Source organism: Crocodylus siamensis, chromosome 4, assembly GCF_052110815.1.
Source record: "Crocodylus siamensis isolate JL-2025a chromosome 4, ASM5211081v1, whole genome shotgun sequence".
Taxonomy (NCBI): Eukaryota; Metazoa; Chordata; order Crocodylia; family Crocodylidae; genus Crocodylus; species Crocodylus siamensis.
In genome coordinates, this window is record NC_143398.1 from 129,745 (window position 1) to 152,062 (window position 22,318).

At 53.6% G+C, this 22,318-nt stretch overlaps 1 protein-coding gene across 4 annotated transcripts in view; it reads left to right on the forward strand.

The window, feature by feature from the left end:
- Nucleotides 1-4,781: 4,781 nt before the first annotated feature.
- LOC149865286 (uncharacterized) overlaps nt 4,782-22,318 on the forward strand; it is a 47,994-nt gene continuing 30,457 nt past the window's right edge. Inside the window, exons 1-3 of one of the 4 annotated variants that reach the window (XM_090041282.1) lie at nt 4,782-5,333; nt 10,151-10,252; nt 12,013-12,110. In XM_090041282.1, the coding sequence (XP_089897408.1) occupies nt 5,331-5,333; nt 10,151-10,252; nt 12,013-12,110 (203 nt within the window). In that variant the 5' untranslated portion in view covers nt 4,782-5,330. The remainder of the gene's footprint in view (nt 5,334-10,150; nt 10,253-12,012; nt 12,111-22,318) is intronic. The other 3 variants (XM_090041280.1, XM_090041278.1, XM_090041281.1) reach the window with 3 other exon arrangements.

A 22,318-nucleotide genomic window follows, 5' to 3' on the forward strand; every position in this document is an offset into this window, starting at 1 on the left:
CTGTAGGGAGACCCCCCCACACCAGCCCCCCCGTAGGGAGACCGTGACAGCCCCGCCCCTGTAGGGAGACCCCACCACACCAGCCCCTCCCCCGTAGGGAGACCCCCCCACTGCCAGCCCCCCCCCGTAGGGAGACCGTGACAGCCCCGCCCCTGTAGGGAGACCCCCCCACACCAGCCCCTCCCCCGTAGGGAGACCCCCCCCCCACTGCCAGCCCCGCCCCTGTAGGGAGACCCCCCCCACTGCTAGCCTCCCCCCGTAGGGAGACCGTGACAGCCCCGCCCCTGTAGGGAGACCCCCCCACACCAGCCCCCCCGTAGGGAGACCGTGACAGCCCCGCCCCTGTAGGGAGACCCCCCCCACTGCCAGCCCCTCCCCCGTAGGGAGACCGTGACAGCCCCGCCCCTGTAGGGAGACCCCCCCACACCAGCCCCTCCCCCGTAGGGAGACCCCCCCCACTGCCAGCCCCCCCCCCGTAGGGAGACCGTGACAGCCCCGCCCCTGTAGGGAGACCCCCCCACACTGCCAGCCCCGCCCCCGTAGGGAGACCGTGACAGCCCCGCCCCTGTAGGGAGACCCCCCCACACTGCCAGCCCCGCCCCCGTAGGGAGACCGTGACAGCCCCGCCCCTGTAGGGAGACCCCCCCCACTGCCAGCCCCCCCCCGTAGGGAGACCGTGACAGCCCCGCCCCCGTAGGGAGACCCCCCCCCACACCAGCCCCTCCCCCGTAGGGAGACCCCCCACACTGCCAGCCCCTCCCCCGTAGGGAGACCCCCCCCCACTGCCAGCCCCCCCCGTAGGGAGACCGTGACAGCCCCGCCCCTGTAGGGAGACCCCCCACACTGCCAGCCCCGCCCCCGTAGGGAGACCGTGACAGCCCTGTGGGTCTCTGTGCGACACTGGCCTTGAAGCCCCCTGGCCAGGGCGCGGATGCCAACCGCGAGGATGGAGGCCGGGAAAGGGGCGGGGGCCAGAGCCTCTGCCCCCTGCTCCAGGGCTGCAGCACCCTGAGAGAGAAGGACCTCGTGCGGGCGCCGTGGGGGGAGGCGCTGGGGTACAGGCAGAGTTTGGGAGAAGCCTTTGATTTCTTAACCCCACCTGCCTCTGGAAAGCTGCCAGCCCCAGGAGACAGCTGGCCGCACCAGCACCTCACCTGCTGGCAGGGAAAAACCACCGCGCGGCAGGGGGTAGTGCCCTGACCGAGGGAATGCATAGACAGCCTCCCACTCCCTTCCCGGAGGAGATCTCAGCTACACGCCGATCCTGTGGAAATGGGGGACTCCTCCCCAGCTTGCTCCCGCAGGCGTCTGGCTGAGAACTAGCGACACTCAGGGGCATCCGAGCCCCCAGCCTCCAGGCTTGGACCTGCACATAGCATACTTCAGTGGGCATCTGAAGCTTCAGGCTGGGGCGGAGGATGCTTGCCAGTAGCGGGGCCACATATGGTTCTTGAACAATTCAAAGGGATTTGAAATTTATTTGGCTGATTTGACTTGGGACACGAAAAATTTTTCCTTAAAAAAAAAGAAGACGTTGTGGTTCTGTTATATACGGGCTATTAGCATCCACACTGGGTGCAAGCTGCTGAGCGTGGGAGAATCACTGCAGGTGCCTTCACCTAACTCGGCCCTGCCACGAGCGTGACGCATGCTAGGGAAGCTCCGGCGCTGCCATGTTCTCTCACCCACAGGGCAGTCACCCGGTACAGTGACATGAATGCCATCAATCCCTTGTGTCAAAGCATAACTGCAAATATGAGATTTCCCCCTCTGTCAGTGCAAGATGATGATGATACCAAGAGGAACGGAATGACAGCCCTCTGCCAGCCATTTGGTCCGTGTCAGTGATCTGAGGTGCAGCGTGGCGCCGCACTCGATTGATTTTTTTTTCATTCCTCTGCTGGTTTGCAAATCTGTCATCTGAAGGAAGAGATGAGACTTCCCTTGGAACGCACTCCTTTCAAAGCAGTGCCCCGGAGCGTAACTCCATTACCGAGGAGAATCCTGCACGGTTTAAAATGTCACATTATCTCACCACAGAGGATTTTCTTTTAATAGGCAGTGGAAAGTTTTCTTCGCAGAACAGGGAATCAGGAGACTGGCCTGAGCATCTATACCCATGGCTGCCCTGAAAACAGCTCCAGAATCCAGCTGGGACTTTACTGGGATAAGAGGCTTTCAGGTGAAAACCAAGAGCCTGTTTGCTCTGTGCGTGTTGCAGCATTATTATTTTTTTGTTCTGAATCTTCATCCAAAATCCTTTCTGCCTTATTGTCATAGCCGTTGGCTCCCTCCCACAGCAGGGTTGCTGTAGTTCAGAGGAAGAAGCGATCCTCGTGTGGGAGTCCTAGCTTTACCCACTGCAATTGTACCAGCAGTGGTGGCAGGTTTTCACAGCATTTTTTTACTCAGCCCTGCTTTCATCCCCCTGCAAATAACTGATGCTGGAAAGTCCTAGGGAAGTGTAAGGCCATTTGATGTCAGACCCCCTCTTATGGTGCTCCGGCCAGGTGCCAGATGATTGGAAGATAGCCAACGTGGTCCCTGTCTTTAAAAAAGGGAGGAGGGAGGACCTGGGCAACTATAGGCCTGTCTGTCTTACCTCAATCCTAGGGAAACTCTCTGAGAAGATCATTATGGAGCACATCTGTGATGGGCCGGCCTCAGGGATGATGCTCAAGGGCAACCAGCACGGTTTCATGAGGGGCAGGTCATGTCAGACCAACCTGATTGCCTTTTATGATCAGGTCACAAAGGCAATGGATGCAGGTGTCGCTGTGGATGTAGTCATGGACTTCAGCGAGGCCTTTGACACCGTCTCCCACCCCATCCTCATTAAAAAATTGGGTGACTGTGGCATTGATGCCTACACCGTCAGATGGATTGCAGATTGGCTGCAGGGTCGCACGCAGAGGGCGGTGGTGGACGGGTCGTATTCAACCTGGGGGGAAGTGGGCAGCGGAGTCCCCCAGGGCTCGGTCCTCGGGCCTGCGCTGTTCAATTTCTTCATCAGCAATTTGGATGACAGGGTGAAAAGCACCCTGTTTAAATTTGCTGATGATACCAAAATTTGGGGTGAGGTGAGCACAGTAGTAGGGAGGGAAAGATTGCAGCAAGACCTGGATAGGTTACAGGGGTGGGCTAGCAAGAACAGGATGCATTTCAATACCGACAAGTGCAGGGTGCTGCACGTGGGCAGTAGTAACCAGCAGCACACTCATAAGATGGGAAACTCCCTTCTTGAGAGCACGGAGGCAGAAAGGGATCTGGGAGTCATTACTGACTCCAAGATGAACATGGGCCGACAATGCGAGGTCACGGTTGGCAGGGCGAACCAGACCTTGTCCTGCATCCACAGGTGCATCTCTAGCAGGGCCAAGGAGGTGATCCTCCCCCTCTATACAACACTGATCAGGCCACAGCTGGAGTACTGTGTCCAGGTCTGTGCGCCCCACTTCAGGAGGGATGTGGACAGCATGGAGAAGGTCCAGAGGAGGCCGCTCTCATGATCCGGGGACAACAGGGCAGACCCTACAATGAGAGACTGCGGGACCTGAACCTGTTCAGCCTTCACAAGAGAAGGCGAGGGGGGACCTGGTGACTGTCTATAAACTCACTAGGGGGGACCAGAAGGGTTTGGGAGAGACCTTGTTTCCCCGAGCGCCCCCCCCGGCATAACAAGGAATAACAGCCACAAGTTGTTGGAGAGGAGGTTTCGATCAGACATCCGCAAGAACGACTTCCCAGTGAGGGCGGCTAGGAGCTGGAACCAACTTCCAAGGGAAGCGGTGCTGGCTCCTACCCTGGGGGGCTTTAAGAGGAGGCTGGATGCCCACCTGGCTGCACTCATGTGAGCCCAGTTTTTCTCCTGCCCAGGCGGGGGGTCGGACTGGAAGATCTACAAGGTCCCTTCGACCCGACTTCTGTGATTCCATCTGGCGACACTGACTCTCTCACAGTGTCTCAGCTGTTTGCAAGTTCAGTCTTCAGACCCCTTCCGGCTCTGGGGACAGATGCGTGATGGGGATCTCCTGCGCACCCTGAGAAACGAGAGGGATGCAAGAAAGGCGAGACAGACAGCTGCGTTCTTCCACCGCGTCAGCTCCCTCTCCTTGTTCAGAGCTGCATCGAACACAGAGGCTAGGAGTCAAGCCTCCTGCGTTCCCACCTCCGCCGCCGACTTCTCAGCATGTTGCGTCGTCTTTGCTTTTCAAACGGGGAGCGTGCAAAGCCCTCGGAGGACCCTTCGTGATCACCTCCGGTCTCACACCGGCCTGGGGTCTTCCCGGCTGAGTTGAACCAGACTCTTAGGAACATCCGATCCGAATTTAACGACTTTCCAGCTGCAGACAAAGCACAGAGCAGGGATTTCATCCACCGAGGATGTGCTGCGATTCCTGGGAGGTACCAACGCGGTGGTTATGGGATACAAGGCCTTGCTGTGGGGGGACATCTGTCAGACACGGCCCTGGGAGCTGATCAGGGCCTGGTTCCCACAGGCCGAGGGCTGCGGGGTGCTCACGGGGGTGCCACCATGGATGTGCCTCATCCCCTGGGCTGGGAGAGGATAGCAACCCACTACTGCTCCTTCAGCTGTAGTGGGAGAGGCCTGTGCTGGGGGAGGCGCTGCCCCCATGCTCCTCCCACAATGCCCCACGCGTGCACACACAGGCGCAGCTGAGCCCAAGTGACAGCTCTTCCCGCACGGCTCCTTTAAGAACCCGCCCCCCCAACCCTGTCTGTCCTCTACCCCTCCTATTGCCTCTCTTCCCGGAACCCCCGCGGGCTCCTCGCGCGCCCATTGGACGCTGCGCTCCCCCGCGGATTGGTCGCTTCGCTGCCGGGTTCCCCGCCCATGGAGAGGCGGCGCTTCCGGCCGTTGCCATTGCTTGGCAACCCGCCCCTCCCACAACGGACTGTCAACAAACAAGGCCCGAGGGAAGCTCCGGCCCCCCTTAGCCCCCCGCAACTCCCACTGTAGCCCAGGCTCGGGCCTAGTCCGGCCAAGGGCTCAACCCCCCTTAAGCCCCGCAGCTCCCACTCTAGCCCAGGCTTGGGCCTAGTGCGGCCTAGAACCACCACCCCCTTTAACCCCCACAGCTCCCACTCTAGCTCAGGCTTTGGCCTAGTGCAGCCCCCTGCAGAAATTGATGCCTCCCCCTGATTCCCCCCTCCCCCTGCCTTTGCCCCACCCCCATTGATAATAATGTATTAATTATAATAATTGGTACATTTATCATTTATAATAATGCTATAACCCCGCCCTCCCCGGCGCATCGCAGGCGTCTCCCAGAGCCGTCCCCGGAGGACGAGGCGTGCAGGCCGGCCACATGGTATGTGTTGGTTCCCCCATGCTTGGCGTCCTTCCGTTATCTGGGGTGGGGGGTGTCTGCACCGCGGGAATGGGGGTGCCGAGCACGGCCCCTGCGCCGCGGGGGTGATGGTGGGGCAGGGCGGGGCGGTGCCGAGGGGGATGCCCATCCCTGATGGATTCTCGTGTTTGTTCAAAGGGGCGTTTTTGTTTCTCAGTTTGTTTTAAGGTTCATTTTATTCTGTCATGTGCTCCACCCGATTGCCTCAGAGCTGTCCTAGCCCAGAAAGAGCATCTGGTTTGCTTTCCACTCCGCTCCTCCAGAATATAAAGAGTCTTGGTGCCGTTGTTGACAGCGGGGGGTTGTGTCGGAGTTGGCTCCGGTTCGGCCCAGTCCCTCATTGGGGAACGTGGCCTGGACTGGGGGAATATGAAAAGCTGAACCTCCCTTGGTAGGGTGGCCATCATAGAGGACAGTCTGGTTGTTCTCTGTTGATATGAAACTGGATGCCTTTATGTCCTTGAAGAGGGAAAAATAAAGGGCACAGAAGTTTCAGTTTTCATATCAATAGAGGACAGAGTAGCAGAAAACTGGCCTGTCCTCTACCCCTCAGGTCCCCCCCGTCACGGGGAGAGAATCAGATGACGTGCAGAAATGGAGCAGCAACTTACTCCTGTCCAAAATGCTTAGCCCAAAATGCCTAACCCCAAATAAGTCTCGCTATGCCCGACAAAGGGTGTTTGATCCTGAAAGCTTGCAGTGAACTTTTTCTCTGACTATTCGGATGGTCTAGTAAATGATATCATGCCTACCCAAAGAGCCTTGCCTGCCGAACCCCAAATAACTGACCTCTTCCGGTAGCCAGACCAGAAAAGGGAACAAGCTGAGAACGATGGCATGTTTCCCCAAATCAGCTCCAGATTTGTTAAGTTGTGTGGGTTAGACTCTCACAAAACCTGCAAGGGGTTGCAAAATTGCTTCTTCGTAAGTCCGTGGTTTTACCGAATATTTTCCTAAACAGCAATACCCAGAAGGTGGGGGAGAGCTTCGGGAGCATGGCGCTGAAGGGAGGGAGCATGGAGAGTCAGGGGTGTCAGGCAGCAGAGGAGGTGGGCACAGTCTGGAAAAGTAGTAGGGCCACTGGGGAACTGGTCTGCATTACATTTTCCCAGTCCAGAGCTGCACTGGGAGATTGAGGGCTGCACTTAATTTGCATTATTTAAAAAAATGCAAAATTTGGTTGCATCATCTTATGCTACAGAAACACAGCCCACAAGAAGTACATATCACAGTATGCAGTGGATCGAGAAGGGATCTTGTTTACTGGGTTTTGTCCCAGAGGTATGTCACACGCAGGAGTGGCTGCCATCCTTAGGTGCCCCAGTTCATGGTAACTGTTATGAGATTCCAACTCCTGGGCTATCCCATGGGATGCAGCTGGGAAACTAAGATCTTCTCTATATTTTCCCCATTTATTTGTCTTAGAGAAATGGCCTCATTTGCTCACTTTCCACCACAGGGAACAGTCTGAAATTGAATTGCTTGAGGGAGCAATCCCAGGAGCACCTCCTAGGATCTTAATGTAAACCTGAAATCCTGCTTTGGGTTGAGATGCTCTTGCCAGTGATCCCCTTGTACTATGGAAAGACTGAGGGTCTTCTGCTGATGGACTGGCAGGTAGAGCAGATTCAGCAGAGGCTGCTGCCGTGAAATCCTCCTCATACCCAATGTGAACAGAAGGGGCTGTCTTAGGAGCCAGTGGAGAGTCTGCTGTCCATGGTCCTCTCTGCCCCTGGCCTGACCCCACCTGCTGAGACTGCCTGGAAAAGGGCCATTAATAGCAAGAGTAGCAGTGATTTACTCATGTCAAACTCAATCCCATCTGCTGACAGCTCTGGGGTATTTTATATTCCAGGCTGCTCTCTGAGCGGTGACCAGGGTATGAGGAGTACCTGGTATCAGGATGCTGCTGACAGTCCCGTGACTGGGTATCACATGACAGATTTGTGGGTTTCAGGCTGCTGCTCTTTCTGCAAAACACAGCTGCTTGCACTGCTGGCAGCAGGTGGAAAGGGGTGTGTGTTGGGAGGCCAGGAGTCCCCATCCAGACCACACAGCAGGCTAGGGTTTGAACCTCAGGGTGGGAGGGCAGCTCACAGCTTTTGTCATCTTCACTGCTGTGCTCCAGCTTGACATGCAGAAGCTAAATGCCAGCGTAGGCAGAGGACAGAATATCACAGGTGGCTGGGTCTCTTAGACGTTGGCGTTCTGCACAGTAGTATCCCAGTCCATATTACCCCAGAAGCATTAAACATGCTGCTTTCCCCACACAAACCTGTTACTACTACTGAAGCATGAGGCTGTTGTCGTAGGGCAGGAGTGACCCACCTGTAATACATTCAGCCTCTGTGTCTGTGTGGCACACAGCAGATCAGGGAGGGGCCAGACAACAGAGCAGCAGATAGGGCAGGGAGCTCAAAGTAGAGCAGCAGACAGGACAGGAAGCAAAGCAGCAGGGTGGGCAGGGGAAGGGGATTGGAGTGGCACTCAAGGAGGGTGTGGGGCTAACTTGTGCCTGATCCGCACCACATGCCTGTCCATTCAGTGCAGTCCCAGAGCGGTCAGGGAAGACCTCATGCAGCTTGCCTCCCAGACCTTGCCTGTGGGGCTGGTTTGGGCTGCTCTGCACTCAGACCCAAGGGCAGCACTGGGGGTTGGATGCCCACAGGACGCATGTTTGACACTTGTGTCCTTGGGAATCCATTATGTGCCTCAAACTCCTGTTTCAAGCTTCCACCTCTTTTTTCATTTGCTAGTGTCCTTTTGATGAGAGGACTGGAAGGAGTTGGGTGAGTGTGTTGTCGGAAGGGTTTAGATGAAGGAGGTGAAGGGACAGCAGCACGGGACTCCCAAGAGTAGCTACAGTCAAGGGATCCCTTTGGAGCTCCTGTTTCCTCAGCAGAGGGGAGAAGTCGCACTGCTTTTGGCAAAGCTGGAAATAGAGAAACACCATTAGATCATCCAGTCCCACTGCCAGCCAAGGCAGCCACTGCTCCCTGGGGCACATCTCATTATAGCAATCACAGGTGGGAGGGATTTCACTCCTTTCTTACATCCCAGATGCATTTTTTCCTGCTATTCAGCCTTTTCCATTTCTTAATTCCAGCTCTTCGGCCACCCTAAGCCACTCCTTGCCAGCCATGGCGCACATGAATCTTTGCTTGGTTCAGTTCTCAGTTGTTGTAGGTGCTCATGCCCCCTCACATTTCACAGTTTTCCTGGGAAAAGTCTGAAGGAAAGTGCAATATAATGCAGCTTCTGTTAGCTTCTTTTCTTATCTACTATCAAAAAGACGAATCTGACGTACAGGTATCAAGTCGCACCCTGGAAGCTGACCTGCTGGTCCCCCGCTGAATTCTCAGATCAGAATAATTAGGTCACTGTTGAGAGAAAACTTCCCCACAAGCCAGGAACCCAAAGTGAGCAAATAGCACCCTTTGTTGTAAAGCAAGAATCACTGTGGGGGCAGCAGGTCCGTGACACTTTACCCCTTATCGGCCTGAAACTTGAGACATCTGACAGCATTTTTACCTCTGTAATCCTCTCCCTCTATGTGTCTCTTGTCATTACCTCTTTCAGGATGTAATGGAGAGGGACTTCCCAGTGCAGCTTAGAAATGAGTAAGCATTGCATCTCTTTTTTTCAGAGGGCATAAGTGATGCCTTTAATTGGCTCATGTCATATTAAATATCTTACTTAATATCCTAGTTGTAAAAGATCCTGGGTGCTCCAAGTTGCTAGAGAAGCAGTTTATTACCCACCAAGTCTGAGTCCTAAATTAAGATACACACCAGACTAGCCCATGGCTTCAGGTCCCGCCTGCTTGGATTATAAATTAGTTGAAGCAAAGCTCCCTGAGGGTCTCCAAACTCTAGACATGTCCATAGGCATCTGAGCTCCACATTAGTAAGGGAGATTTTGCAATCAATGCCATGGCGATGACAGGATCTTGGCTGCCGGCTTTGTTTGGGGTGTATGAGGTGGGTGGAAATCTTCCTGTGCTGTAGCTGCACTTTGAATTTGAAGAGCTGGTGTTTGCAAAGTGTGGAGTGACTCAGACACACAGGTGAAGTTCAGCTGAGTAAGAAGGGAACTCAATCAGTTGCTTTTCTGGCTCTGACCACAAACCCTTCCTTCCAGTTTTCACTAATTACAATAGCAATTTCTCTTCTCCTTTGTGCTTTGTGACAGTGCCTTTCATAATGTGCAGTGGAAAGATGAATTGCAAGTATCAATCCATATATGGTCCTTGGGCCCATCAGTCCAAATCTGAAAGCTTAAAATACACTCGCAATCACAGAAGCCAGATTTTCACTCTTCAACTCTCTCTTTTTTTCATCCATCATTTATATCTAAGCCAATTAACCAGCTTGTTCATTAGCAAATGACCTACTGTGCTAAGTATATGAACTGTGTAATGTACTTCCTACCACTACAAAGCCTATACCAATCTTCCTGAACATTGCAGGGTTATTCTTTTATTATGATCACGTGTCTTTGATATCAGATAGGGTCATTTGTGCGCAGGAGGTTTTCAAAGTATTTTACAAGCTGTAAAAACAACAGTTACTTCACCCCCCCCCCCACACACACACACTCTTAACTGCAGCTACCTCTGAGATGGAACATAAAAACACCTGTTTAATGGCAGCCGCACTACCCAGCAGTTTGGGGAAGTAGGTGAAGAAAACACCATGTCATTGATACTACAGGGAGAAATGCAGAGGTGAGCAGAGTATAACTGCCTGATAGTGAAGGTGCTGCCTCATGTCTTTCAGGAAATTGATGTACTGAGTAGTCCTTGGGACAGTTCTCGCTCTTCTTCCCCATGTGAGGAGGATCTAACAATGTATGGGGCGTTAACAGTGGTGGATCTGTTGGTAAGACTCTGAATTGGTGACAGGTGGTTGAATCTGTTTCCCTGTGAATTACCTGGAATCAAAAGCAAAGATCAATACATTCTCCCCCTGTTTCTTTACAATCACTGAACCGTAGTGAGCTTTGAATGGGCTGGAGAAGGCTCTGTGGGCAGCAGAGAGACTAGAGCAGGAGGTTGCAATGTGAAATATGGGCTTGAGCGAGAGCTTTAGCTGAAGAGGTAGGAAAGAGGGGAACCTTTGCTGGGGAGGATAAAGTGGCATGGCCTAGGCTTGGCTTGAGTATGGTCAGAGGAGGAGGAGCTGGGCAAGGAAACTTCTAGACCACAGGCCTAAACAGAGGACGGGCTGGTGGAGGTGTCCACTATTACTCTAGACAAGGGGTGTCATACTCACCCTGGGCCCCAGGCTGGATCTGGATTGCAGGGTCTGATCTGTGGGGCTGTGTTTGGGTGGCAGTGTGGGTTTAGGGGCATGGAGCTGCATGGACCTGCATACGGGCAGCATGAAGCCTGGGGCATGTGGAGGCACAGAGCTCTGACTGGGCAGCAGCACAGTCAGGGACACAGGGCTGCATGGAGCTGGAGCCAGGGGTGTTCATGGGTGCGGAAGTGGACAGAACTATGGGCGGCAGCCCCGTGGCTCTGTGCTGCCACTAGAATGCAGCTCCATGCAGCTGCTTGCTCCCAGCTCCATGCCACTGCCTGGCCAGAGCTCCATGCTACCACATGCCCCTATTTCCATGTTGCTTGAATATGACTTCATGCTGCCACACGTCCCTAGAGCTGGTGACTGGCCCCAGTTCCATGGTGCCCCCTGAAATGGAGCAGAGCAGAGCTGTGACTAGTCTGTAATACTAGGGGTAGGCAGCAGCACTGGTCCAAGGATGCACACTTCAGGTAGTCCACTGAGCTACTGGTGGGCTGGATACAATTGTTCTGTGGGCTGAATCCAGCCTATGGGCTGTATGTTTGACACTCCTGCTCTAGACACTGCAGAAGTGCAAAGGTTAAGGAAGGGAAGAGCAAGGAGGAGGACTTGCCCCTGGTAAAGTGATGGTCTCCCTCAGGGTTGGTAAAACAGTAGGCTGACACTGAGCCACTCGGGTAGGAACCTGGCTCCCCATGTAACAGACTGGGAAACAAGCACAGGGAGAAGCATGTTCCTTGCTCCAGAATACAGCAGCCAGGAGGCTGAGCTCAGAATCCCAGAGCTCTGGGCCATGTGAGAGCCCCCACATCAGCCTTTCCCCAGCTGGGGGATGCTGGAGCAGCCGTAGGAGTGGGCCTTGAGATTGGTGTCTCATGCAGGGAGGTAACAGAAGCCCCATCTTTCAGGACTTGTAGAACTGGAGAGACACCCATGTCTACAAAGTTCCAGCTGGGATCCATGTTTCATTGGCTCCGCGAGAGGGGGGAGTTCATCAGTGTGTTAGTTTTCTGCAGGAATTGCAGGGGCTAAGGCTCCTTGTGTGTGAGGGGGAAGGGGAGACTCAGCTCCCCCATGAGTATTGTGAATATTTGATTGCGGTGAATGCATGTGGGAGGGTTCCCTGGGCTCTGCTGATCTACATTCCCCAGTGGCCCACAGTGAATGTGCTTTTACCTCCTGCAGCCCTCCCCAGGCAGTTCCTTGTGTGTTGTAATGTGGCTTCAGGGAAGAATGTCCCTTGTTTTGAAAAGCAACATTACATGGTTGTTGCCGTGCTGCAAACCCATTAGTTATGCTGATGAGATGGTTCATATCCTTTGTCTTTCCCCAAGCCTGGTGCTGCTGAGTCCTTGAGCAAACAGGAAGAGGAGAGGCAAGCCAGGCAGCAGAAGCATCCCTGGAGGGGAGCAGGGCTTCCCAAGAAGGATGGGTAGGTGCCTCCCTCACATGGGCTAGGGTTTTTTCTGACTTTCAGAGGGGATGTGGTGCTGTTTTTTTAACCTATGTAGTTTCTTCCTTGACTATACTTGCCCTTTCCATCCAGCCACTTCCCCACATCTGTGCTTGGGAGCGTAGCACACCATTCACTACACAGCACTGCTGCCCCTGAAAGATTCAGTACGGTCACAAAGGAATAGGAGAACTCTGCTGCCTTTTTGGGAGCTGTGGGCACTGAGCCCCAAACTTTAGCAAGCAGTTGAATGGGCACTGCAACCAGGCACAGTGGGGACTGATTTTGAAGAAGAGGTGGTCATAGGAAGTAACCTGGGGTTGAGTAGAGTGCCCCAGAGGTCGATCCTTGGGCTTGTTTTGTTCAGTATCTTCATTAATGATCTGGAAGATGGGGTGACGTGCACCCTTAGCAAGGTCACAGATTACATCAAGCTGGGGGGAGTCGTAGATGCACTGGAGAGTAGGGCTAGGATTCAGAGTGACCTAAACAAATTGGAGGATTGTGTCAAAAGAAATCTCACGAGGTTCAAGAAGGACACATGCAAAGTTCTGCACTTAGGAGAGAACAATCCCATGCTACAGGCTTGGGACCAACTGGCTAAGCAGCAGCTCTGCAGAAAAGGACCTCGGGGTTACATTGGACAATAAGTTGAATATGAGCCAACAGTGTGTCCTTGTTGCCAAGAAGGCTAAAAGCATACTGGGCTGCATTAATAGGATTGTTGCTAGCAGATTGAGGGAAGTTGTTCTTCCTCTGTATTCGGCACTGGAGAGGCCACATCTGGAGTCCTGTGTCCAGTTTTGGGCCCCTCACTATAGAAAGGACGTGGACAAATTTGAGAGAGTTCAGCAGAGGGCAACACAAATGGTTAGGAGGAGAAGCTGAGGGAACTGGGCTGATTTAGTTTGGAGAAGAGAAGACTGAGGGGGATTGAATAGCAGCCTTCACCTCCCTGCAGAGGGGCTGCGAAGAGGATGGAGCTGGACTGTTCTCAGTGTGGGCAGATGACAGGAACAAGGAGCAATGGGCTCAAGTTGCAGCAAGGGAAGTTAAGGTTAGATATATGGGAAAACTTTCTCACAAGGAGGGTAGTAAAGCACTGGAACAGGTTACCTAGAGAGGTATTGGAATCTCCATCCTTGGAGGTTTTTAAGGCCCAGCTTGACAAAGCCTTGGCTGGGATGATGTAGTTGGGGCTGGTCCTGCTTTGAGCAAGGGTTTGGAATAGGTGATCATCCTGAGGTCCCATCCAACCCATGTAGTTGTCATGGGTGACTTCAGTTACCTGGAGAAAGTAGACCTCTTTAACCAATTCTTCACCTCTGTTTTCTTGAGCAGGGACCGGGACTTCCCCACCGTGATGCAAGACAGACTCGACGGGAATGCCTCCAGACCTCAGGTTGGGGAGGACTGGGTTAGAGAGCTTCTGGAGGGGCTGGATGTGTTCAAATCAGCGGGTCCAGATGCTCTCCACCCCAGGGTGTTGAGGGAGCTAGCAGGGGTTACTGCAGGGCCCTTGGCACGGCTTTACGAGTGCTCGTGGTGCTCGGGCCAGGTGCTGGATGATTGGAAGGTAGCCAGCGTGGTCCCCATCTTTAAACAAGGGAGGAGGGAAGACCCAGGCAACTATAGGCCCGTCAGTCTTACCTCAGTCCTAGGAAAACTCTTTGAGAAGATCATCAAGGAGCACATCTGCGATGGGCTGGCCTCAGAGATAATGCTGAAGGGCAACCAGCATGGTTTCATTAGGGGCAGGTCATATCATTCCAACCTGATTGCCTTTTATGATCAGGTTACAAAAGCCTTGGATGCAGGTGTTGCCGTGGATGTAGTCTTTCTGGACTTCAGCAAAAGCCTTTGACACTGTCTCCCACCCCATCCTCATTAAGAAATTGGGTGACTGTGGCATTGATGCCTACACAGTCAGATGGATTGCAGATTGGCTGAAGGGTCGCATTCAGAGGGTGGTGGTGGACAGGTCATATTCAACCTGGGGAGAAGTGGGCAGCGGAGTCTCCCAGGACTCGGTCTTTGGGCCTGCGCTGTTCAATCTCTTTATCAGCGATTTGGACGACGGGGTGAAAAGCACCCTGTTTAAATTTGCTGATGATACCAAAATTTGGGGTGAGGTGAGCACTGTAGTAGGGAGGGAAAGACTGCAGCAAGACTTGGATAGGTTACAGGGGCGGGCTAGCAAAAACAGGATGCGCTTCAACGCTGACAAGTGCAGGGTGCTGCACGTGGGCAGTAGTAACCAGCAGCACACTCATAAGATGGGAAACTCCCTTCTTGAGAGCATGGAGGCAGAAAGGGATCTTGGAGTCATTATTGACTCCAAGATGAACATGGGCCGACAATGCGAGGTCACGGTTGGCAGCGCGAACCAGACCTTGTTGTGCACCCACAGGTGCATCTCTAGCAGGGCCAAGGAGGTGATCCTCCCCCTCTATGCAACACTGATCAGGCCGCAGCTGGAGTACTGTGTCCAGGTCTGTGCGCCCCACTTGAGGAGGGATGTGGAGAACATTGAGAGGGTCCAGAGGAGGCCACCCGTATGATCCGGGGCAACAGGGCAGACCCTACAATGAGAGACTGTGGGACCTGAACCTGTTCAGCCTTCACAAGAGAAGGCTGAGGGGGGACCTGGTGACTGTCTATAAACTCACTAGGGGGGACCAGAAGGGTTTGGGAGAGACCTTGTTTCCCTGAGTGCCCCCCCCCCGGCATAACAAGGAATAATGGACACAAGTTGTTGGAGAGTAGGTTTAGACATCCGTAAGAACTACTTCACAGGGCGGCTAGGATCTGGAACCAACTTCCAAGGGAAGTGGTGCTGGCTCCTACCCTGGGGGTCTTTAAGAGGAGGCTTGATGCCTACCTGGCTGGGATCATTTGAGCCCAGTTTTTTTTTTTTTTCTCCTGCCCTGGCAAGGGGTCGGACTTGAAGATCTATAAGGTCCCTTCTGACCCTACTTCTATGATTCTGTGAACCCTAATTTTCTATGATTCTGTGAGTGATCCCAAGTGGCTCCAGTTTCCATTAAATGGAACTACAAGCAAAGATAGGTTTTAGATTTCAAAGGGGCAAACATTGGGGTATTACAGGAAATAGAAAACTCATTGGACTGAATTGCTGAGGGGCTTCAAAATTTTTTAAGTCAAAAAGTGCTGAATTTGTGTCCAAAAGCAAGTGAGGGAATATTGTAAGGCAAGACTCCAGACCTATCGAGATGAACAACTACTTTAAGAAGGGCGGTAGGGGAGCGTTCAGCAAAGAAGTCTGCTGGTCAGAATGCATAGGGATAAAGTGAGAATTTCCAGAAAAGCAGCTGAGTTAGTCCTTGCCAAGGGAGCAAAAACAAATAACAAAAGATCATTTAAGCATAAAAATGAAGAGAGAACAAGAAAAGAGGATTGGCACTGCCATGGTGGAAGGATGAACAGAGGTGAAGGATTGCTGAGGTCTGGCCCAAAAACTGATTGAAGATGGAGACAAAGTACACCTAAGTATAGTGATGTTGGCTGTGAGGGCAAAGGCAGGGCAGATAATGGGACTGAGGGAATGAAAACAGAGGTTACATTACCTGACATAGAAGCAAAACTCAGAAAACACCATGAACTCCAGAAATCCTCTCCCTCTGAATTACAAAAGATAACCAGGTCCCTATGATGCTAGTAATCGCACCATGAGAACGGAGAAGGGCAAATGAAAGCCAACTGAGTTGGACTATGTAAAGGAAATTGAGACAAGTAGTGCCAAAGTTTATATCCATATAAGAAGAAAATAAGGGAGGGGAGGGGGCTAAGTAAGACTATTTTAGTTACGGCCCAGAAACAGAATGAGACCTGAAGGTATCACTTTAATTACAGGCATTGGGTAGGTTGGCTACTGATAAAAGAACCAAGAGACAGGTCTGCAGCTGGGCTTGTTACTATTTATATTCCCAAAGCACAAGAATATATCTAGTTCCTAATCCATTGACTGGCCAGCAACATCTGACAGTCCAGTATAGATTCTCACCTGTATCATCTGGGGAGACTTGGGGCAGGGGCGGGGGATGTATGCATACCAGCAGAAAGTCTTGACATCTGCTGAGTGCTCTGGCTTTCCCTCCAGCCTGTTCCCCATATTTATACATGCTTTACTGCAAGAGACAGTCTCTGATTAGGTTATTTAAACGTCTTTGTTTTACTGAGACTTAGGGAACTAGACTGAACCCATTCCTCCTTGTCTCTAGAAAGCATCAGTTAGGTAGGATTTATGTCCCCATGAAAATTACAGGATTTGGGAGGGAGGATTTCTTATCTCCTTCCTTCACCATCTTGGAAAGCTGCATACCAGCCTCTTGATTCCTTTTTTCTTTATTTTATGGTCTTCTTTGACAAGGCTGCTTCTGTTTTTTTACATATCTAAGAAACATAGCAAAGGTATTGCCACTGAAGCATAACTGCATCTGATCCATTGGGTTACTTCCATCACTGCTATCCGAGCCTTTTACCCCATCTAGTTTGAGGTCACTACTGGTTTAGCTGGGCATACTAATTACTTTCTTCATTTTGCAGCCCATGCTAATTGTACCATCTGTACGGGGTCACTTTGCAGGTATCCAAGAGTAGGCTTAAGTTAGAATCATAGAGAAGTTGGGCTGGAAGTCACCTGAAGGTCATCTAGTCCAACTGGCTGAGGCAGGATCATTCCTATCCCAACCACCCAATACAAATCCATTCTGTAACCTACTAGTAAAACCTCAAAGTCAGCCCTGACAGAATCATGACATAACTCCCTAATCTGCCACAGGAAAAGCAGGGAAACCACGGCGGCCAATGTCCTGCTGCTGCAAGGTTGCTAAAATACATTTTATAGCTTCATAGACCTTAGGGCTGGAAGGGACCTTGGAAGATCGTTGTAAGGGGGTGAAGAAGGTGCGGGGCGAGGGCGACGCCGGCGGCGGCGGGGCCCGGCCCGACTTCCGTGTCCCAGTGGAAAGCCAAGCACCTAAGTTTCCCCCTTCCAGGAACCCGGAAGCACCCGGGTCGAGGCCTACCCGGACAGATAGAGAGCCCAGCGGGTCCGGAGAGGGCCCCGGTGGATTCGGAGGCAGGAGCGGCGGGTGCGGAGTCAGGAGTGGCGCATCCGGAGGAGAGCTGGGGAAGAGCAGGTGTCGGGAGAAGCACCCTGGAGCGGGTGCGAGCTGCTTGGAGATGCGGCGAGGAGGCCCGGCCAACTGACGGTGAAGACTCGAGTGGCTTAGCGCCGCGGGAAGCGACGGCACCCGGCAGGAGCCGGGTACCATAACTACTATAATACAAGGGCGGCCACAGGCGGGGAAGTCACCGCGCCTGTGAAATTTGGGAGGACTAAGGGGCGGAAGGAGGCCCTGGGAGAGGGCGGAAGATCCCAGCCCGAAGTCCGGAAGGGGGTCAGCCCTGCTGCAAGTAGGGATATCGGGGAGAATAGCCGAGGGGCCAAACAAACCCCGGCTCCCGTGAATCCCACGCAGACGGAGCCCCTGGCTCTTGGTTGCGGGGGCTGCCTGTCCCTTTTTCAGGCTCTGGGGCCCGGGAGCATGGCCACCTCCCCTTGCGGGGTCTGCTCCCTACTGGGGTCTCTGGCACGCCAGCTGGAGGAGCTCCAGGCCACAGTCCAGAGACTGCGTGCCATTAGGGACTGCGAGCAGGAGATAGACTCCTACTGCCAGGCCCTTCTCCCCCGGGAGCCGCAGGGGAGAGCTCCGTCTCCCTCCGCGACTAAGGAGGACTCTGGGACCTCCCGCTCTGCCCAGTCAGGGGCATGGACCAAGGTGGTCAAGGGCCCCAAGGCCCGCTGCACCAAGGCCCCTGCCCCGCCGGAGCTTAGCAACAGGTTCACACCTCTTGAAGCCTCAGCAGAGCCCATGCAGTTGCCAGCTCCCACAGGCAACCCAGGCTCAACCGCAGCTACTGGCCCCGTTCTCCCCAAGACAAAGCGTAAGGTGTTTGTTGTGGGAGACTCCATCCTGCGGGGCACCGAGGGGGCAATCTGCCGCCCCGACCCCTTAGCCTGGGAAGTCTGCTGCTTCCCGGGGGCCCGCATCCAAGACATTGCGGAGAGGATCCCGCAGCTCCTCCGGCCCACAGACCACTACCCCATGCTCCTTATTCATGTGGGCACCAATGACACGGCTCGGAGCACCCCCAGCCAGGTCATGAGGCGCTACAGGGAGTTGGGAGTGGGGCTTAGGGGTCTGGGAGCTCAGGTGGTGTTTTCGTCGCTCCCCCCAGTCTCGGGCTATGGGCTGAGGAGGGAGAGGAGGATCCATGTGGTGAACCAAAGACTGCGGCGCTGGTGTCATCGGGAAGGCTTTGGCTTCCATGACCACAGCCCGCTCTTTGGAGAGAGAGGCAGCGAGCTGCTGGGAAGAGATGGCCTCCACCTCTCTCCCCTGGGGAGGAGGCTCTTCTCAGCCGGGCTGGCTGACCTGCTCCACCGGGCTTTAAACTAAGCCCGCTGGGGGATGGGGGGACTACCGCCACTGCTGGCCCGCTGAGCGACCCTTGCAAAGCCAGCAGACCAAGGCACTTAAGGGAGCCCACCCCTGCCCCAGCCCTGGCACAATCTGTGGGCAAGGCAAGAGCCCCCAAGGGCACACTTGCCTGCCTGTACACTAATGCCAGGAGCCTGGGCAACAAGCAGGATGAGCTCGTCCTCCTGCTCAGTGCAAAGAAATACGATGTCATTGGGATAATGGAGACCTGGTGGGACTCCACCCATGACTGGACCACGGGGATAGAGGGCTGTACCCTGTACAGGAGGGATCGTGTTGACAAAAGGGGCGGGGGTGTAGCTCTCTATGTCAAGGAAAGCTACATGTCCCTGCAAGCTGATGTTGGCGACCGGCATGGACAGCTAGAGACCCTCTGGGTAAAAATTCGTGGGGAATTCAGCACAGGGGACACAACGGTTGGAGTCTACTACAGACCTCCCACTCAAAGTCCCGAGCTTGACCAGGAGTTTGCCCGGGAACTGACTGAGGCCGCTTGCTCCAGGACCTTGGTTGTCATGGGTGACTTCAACTACCCGGACATCTCGTGGGAAGATCACTCAGCTAAATCCGAGCGGTCGCAAAGCTTTCTCTCGTGCGTGGATGACCTCTACCTGACTCAAGAAGTCTATGGGCCAACAAGAGGCAAAGCGCTGCTTGACCTGGTACTGGCTACGGGGGATGACCTAATCGGCGACCTAGTGATTGATGGGAAGTTGGGTGACAGCGACCACGAGCTGATCACCTTCACCATCCGCCGTAAAGCTGGCAAGTCAGTCAGCAACACAGAAGTCCTTGACTTCAGAAAACCCGACTTTGACAAGCTCAAGAGGCTAGTCGGTCAGGCCCTCGGGGACCATGACCCCAGGGAGAGGGGAGTTCAAGAAGAGTGGTTGCTTCTCAAGGGAGCGATCCTCAGTGCACAAGCTAAATCTATTCCAACACGGAGGAAAGGCAGCAAGAAGGCACAGCAGCCCTCCTGGCTCTCCAGGGACCTAGCGGACCTCCTGTGGCTAGAAAGGAAAGCCTACAAAGGATGGAGGACGGGATTCACCTCCAAGGAGGATTACTCCGCGCTGGTCCAGTCCTGCAGGGACCAAACCAGGAAAGCCAAGGCTGCAACTGAACTCCAACTAGCTTCTAGGCATCAAGGACAACAAAAAGTCCTTTTTCAGAGATGTGGGGAGCCGGAGGAAAAGCAAGGGCAATGTTGGACCCCTGCTAAACCAGATGGGGCAACTGACAACTGACGCCCAGGAAAAAGCCAACCTATTAAATAGGTACTTTGCGTCAGTCTTTCATCAGTCACACGGGATGCCCATGCCTGCTGTGGGACAGGGAGATCTGGGTGAGGGGGATCCCCTACCCTCCATAAATGCTGACCTCGTGAAGGAACACCTTGAGAAGCTGGATACCTTCAAGTCAGCCGGCCCTGACAACCTGCACCCCAGGGCACTCAAGGAGCTGGTGAGCGTCATAGCCCAGCCCCTGGCACGGATCTTTGAAAACTCCTGGCGCTCTGGTGTAGTGCCCGAAGACTGGAAGAAGGCCAATGTGGTGCCGATCTTCAAGAAAGGGAGGAGAGTGGATCCGGCTAACTACAGGTCCATTAGCCTGACTTCTATCCTGGGTAAGATCTTAGAAAAGTTTATTAAGGAGGCCATCCTTGATGGACTGGCCCAGGCTAACATCCTAAGGGAGAGCCAGCATGGGTTTGTTGCGGGTAGGTCTTGTTTGACCAATCTCATTTCCTTCTATGACCAGGTGACCTATCACCTGGACAAGGGAGAAGAGATTGATGTCATATATCTTGACTTCAAAAAAGCTTTTGATCTGGTATCCCATGATCACCTCTTGGCCAAACTGGCCGGTTGTGGCTTTGGCTCCACCACGATCCGCCGGCTGGGAATTGGCTCCGTGGTCAGACCCAGAGGGTTGTGATTGATGGCAGTCACTCATCATGGTGCCCTGTGACCAGTGGGGTCCCTCAAGGCTCTGTCCTGGGACCCATCCTGTTCAACATCTTCATTAACGATGTGGACATTGGAGTCAGGAGTGGACTGGCCAAGTTCGCCGATGACACCAAACTTTGGGGGAAAGCATCCACGCCAGAAGATAGGCGGGTGATCCAGGCTGACCTGGACAAGCTCAGCAAATGGGCAGACGAGAACCTGATGGTGTTTAACACTGAAAAATGCAAGGTTCTCCACCTTGGGAGGAAAAACCTGCAGCACCCGTATAGGCTCGGCAGTGCTACGTTGTTTAGCACTACAGAAGAAAAAGACTTGGGGGTCATCATTGACCACAAGATGAACATGAGCCTGCAATGCGATGCTGCGGCTAGTAAAGCGACCAAAATTGCCGGCGTGCATCCATAGATGCTTCTCGAGCAAATCTCGGGATGTCATTCTCCCCTTGTACTTGGCCTTGGTGAGGCCGCAGCTGGAGTACTGCGTCCAGTTTTGGGCTCCACAATTCAAAAAGGATGTGGAGAAGCTTGAGAGAGTCCAGAGGAGAGCCACGCGCATGATCAGAGGTCAGGAAAACAGATCTTACGATGAGACGCTGAGAGCCATGGGACTCTTTAGCCTGGAAAAGCGCAAGCTCAGGGGTGATCTGATGGCCACCTATAAGTTTATCAGGGGTGACCACCAGGATCTGGGGGAACGTCTGTTCACCAGAGCGCCCCAAGGGATGACGAGGTCGAACGGTCACAAACTCCTGCAAGACCGTTTCAGGCTGGACATAAGGAAGAATTTCTTTACTGTCCGAGCCCCCAAGGTCTGGGACAGCCTGCCAGCGGAGGTGGTTCAAGCACCTACATTGAACACCTTCAAGAGTAAATTGGATGCTTATCTTGCTGGGATCTTATGACCCCAGCTGACCTCATGCCCTTTGGGATGATCTCCCGAGGTCCCTTCCAGCCCTAATGTCTATGAAATCTATGAATTTTGTGTTGGACTCTGTACTTTGTTTTCCTTTTGAGCATTCTTTTGGGACCAGCGTCCTGACGAGTGGCCTGCCGAGGAGCGGCCACTACCCGGAGGACCGGGCGAGGGTGCAGGGGAGGAGGAGCCCTCAGGACCCCTGGACTCAGTGGAGATGGAGTGCCATTTCTGAACTGCACGCGCCACAATATTGTGAACCCCAAGTTACCATCAAAGTCGTGGCAGGCGAGACTGGCGTGGTTGTAGTGAGGACGACACATTCCCCTCCCACCGGGCGTCCCCTGTGAGACGGTCAGTTGACAAACCGCGCCCCTCACAATCATCAAGTCCAGCCCCTTGCCCAAAGGGCAGGAAGTCAGCAGGGGTCAAAGGATCCCAGCGAGATAGACATCCAAATGTCTCTTGAAGGCATTCAAAGTAGGTGCTTGAACCACCTCTAGCGGCAGTCTACTCCAAATCTTGGAGGCTCAGAAAGTAAAGAAATTCTTCCTTATGTCCAGCCTGAAACGATCATGGAGGAGTTTATAACCATTTGACTTTGTCATTCTTTGGGGCGCTCTGGTGAACAGACGTTCCCCCAGATCCTGATGAGCACCCCTGATAAACTTGTAGGTTGCCACCAAGTCACCCCTGAGCCTGTGTTTTTCCAGGCTAAAGAGCGCCATAGCTCTCAGCCTCTCATCGTAAGGTCTGTTTTCCTGGCCTCTGATCATGC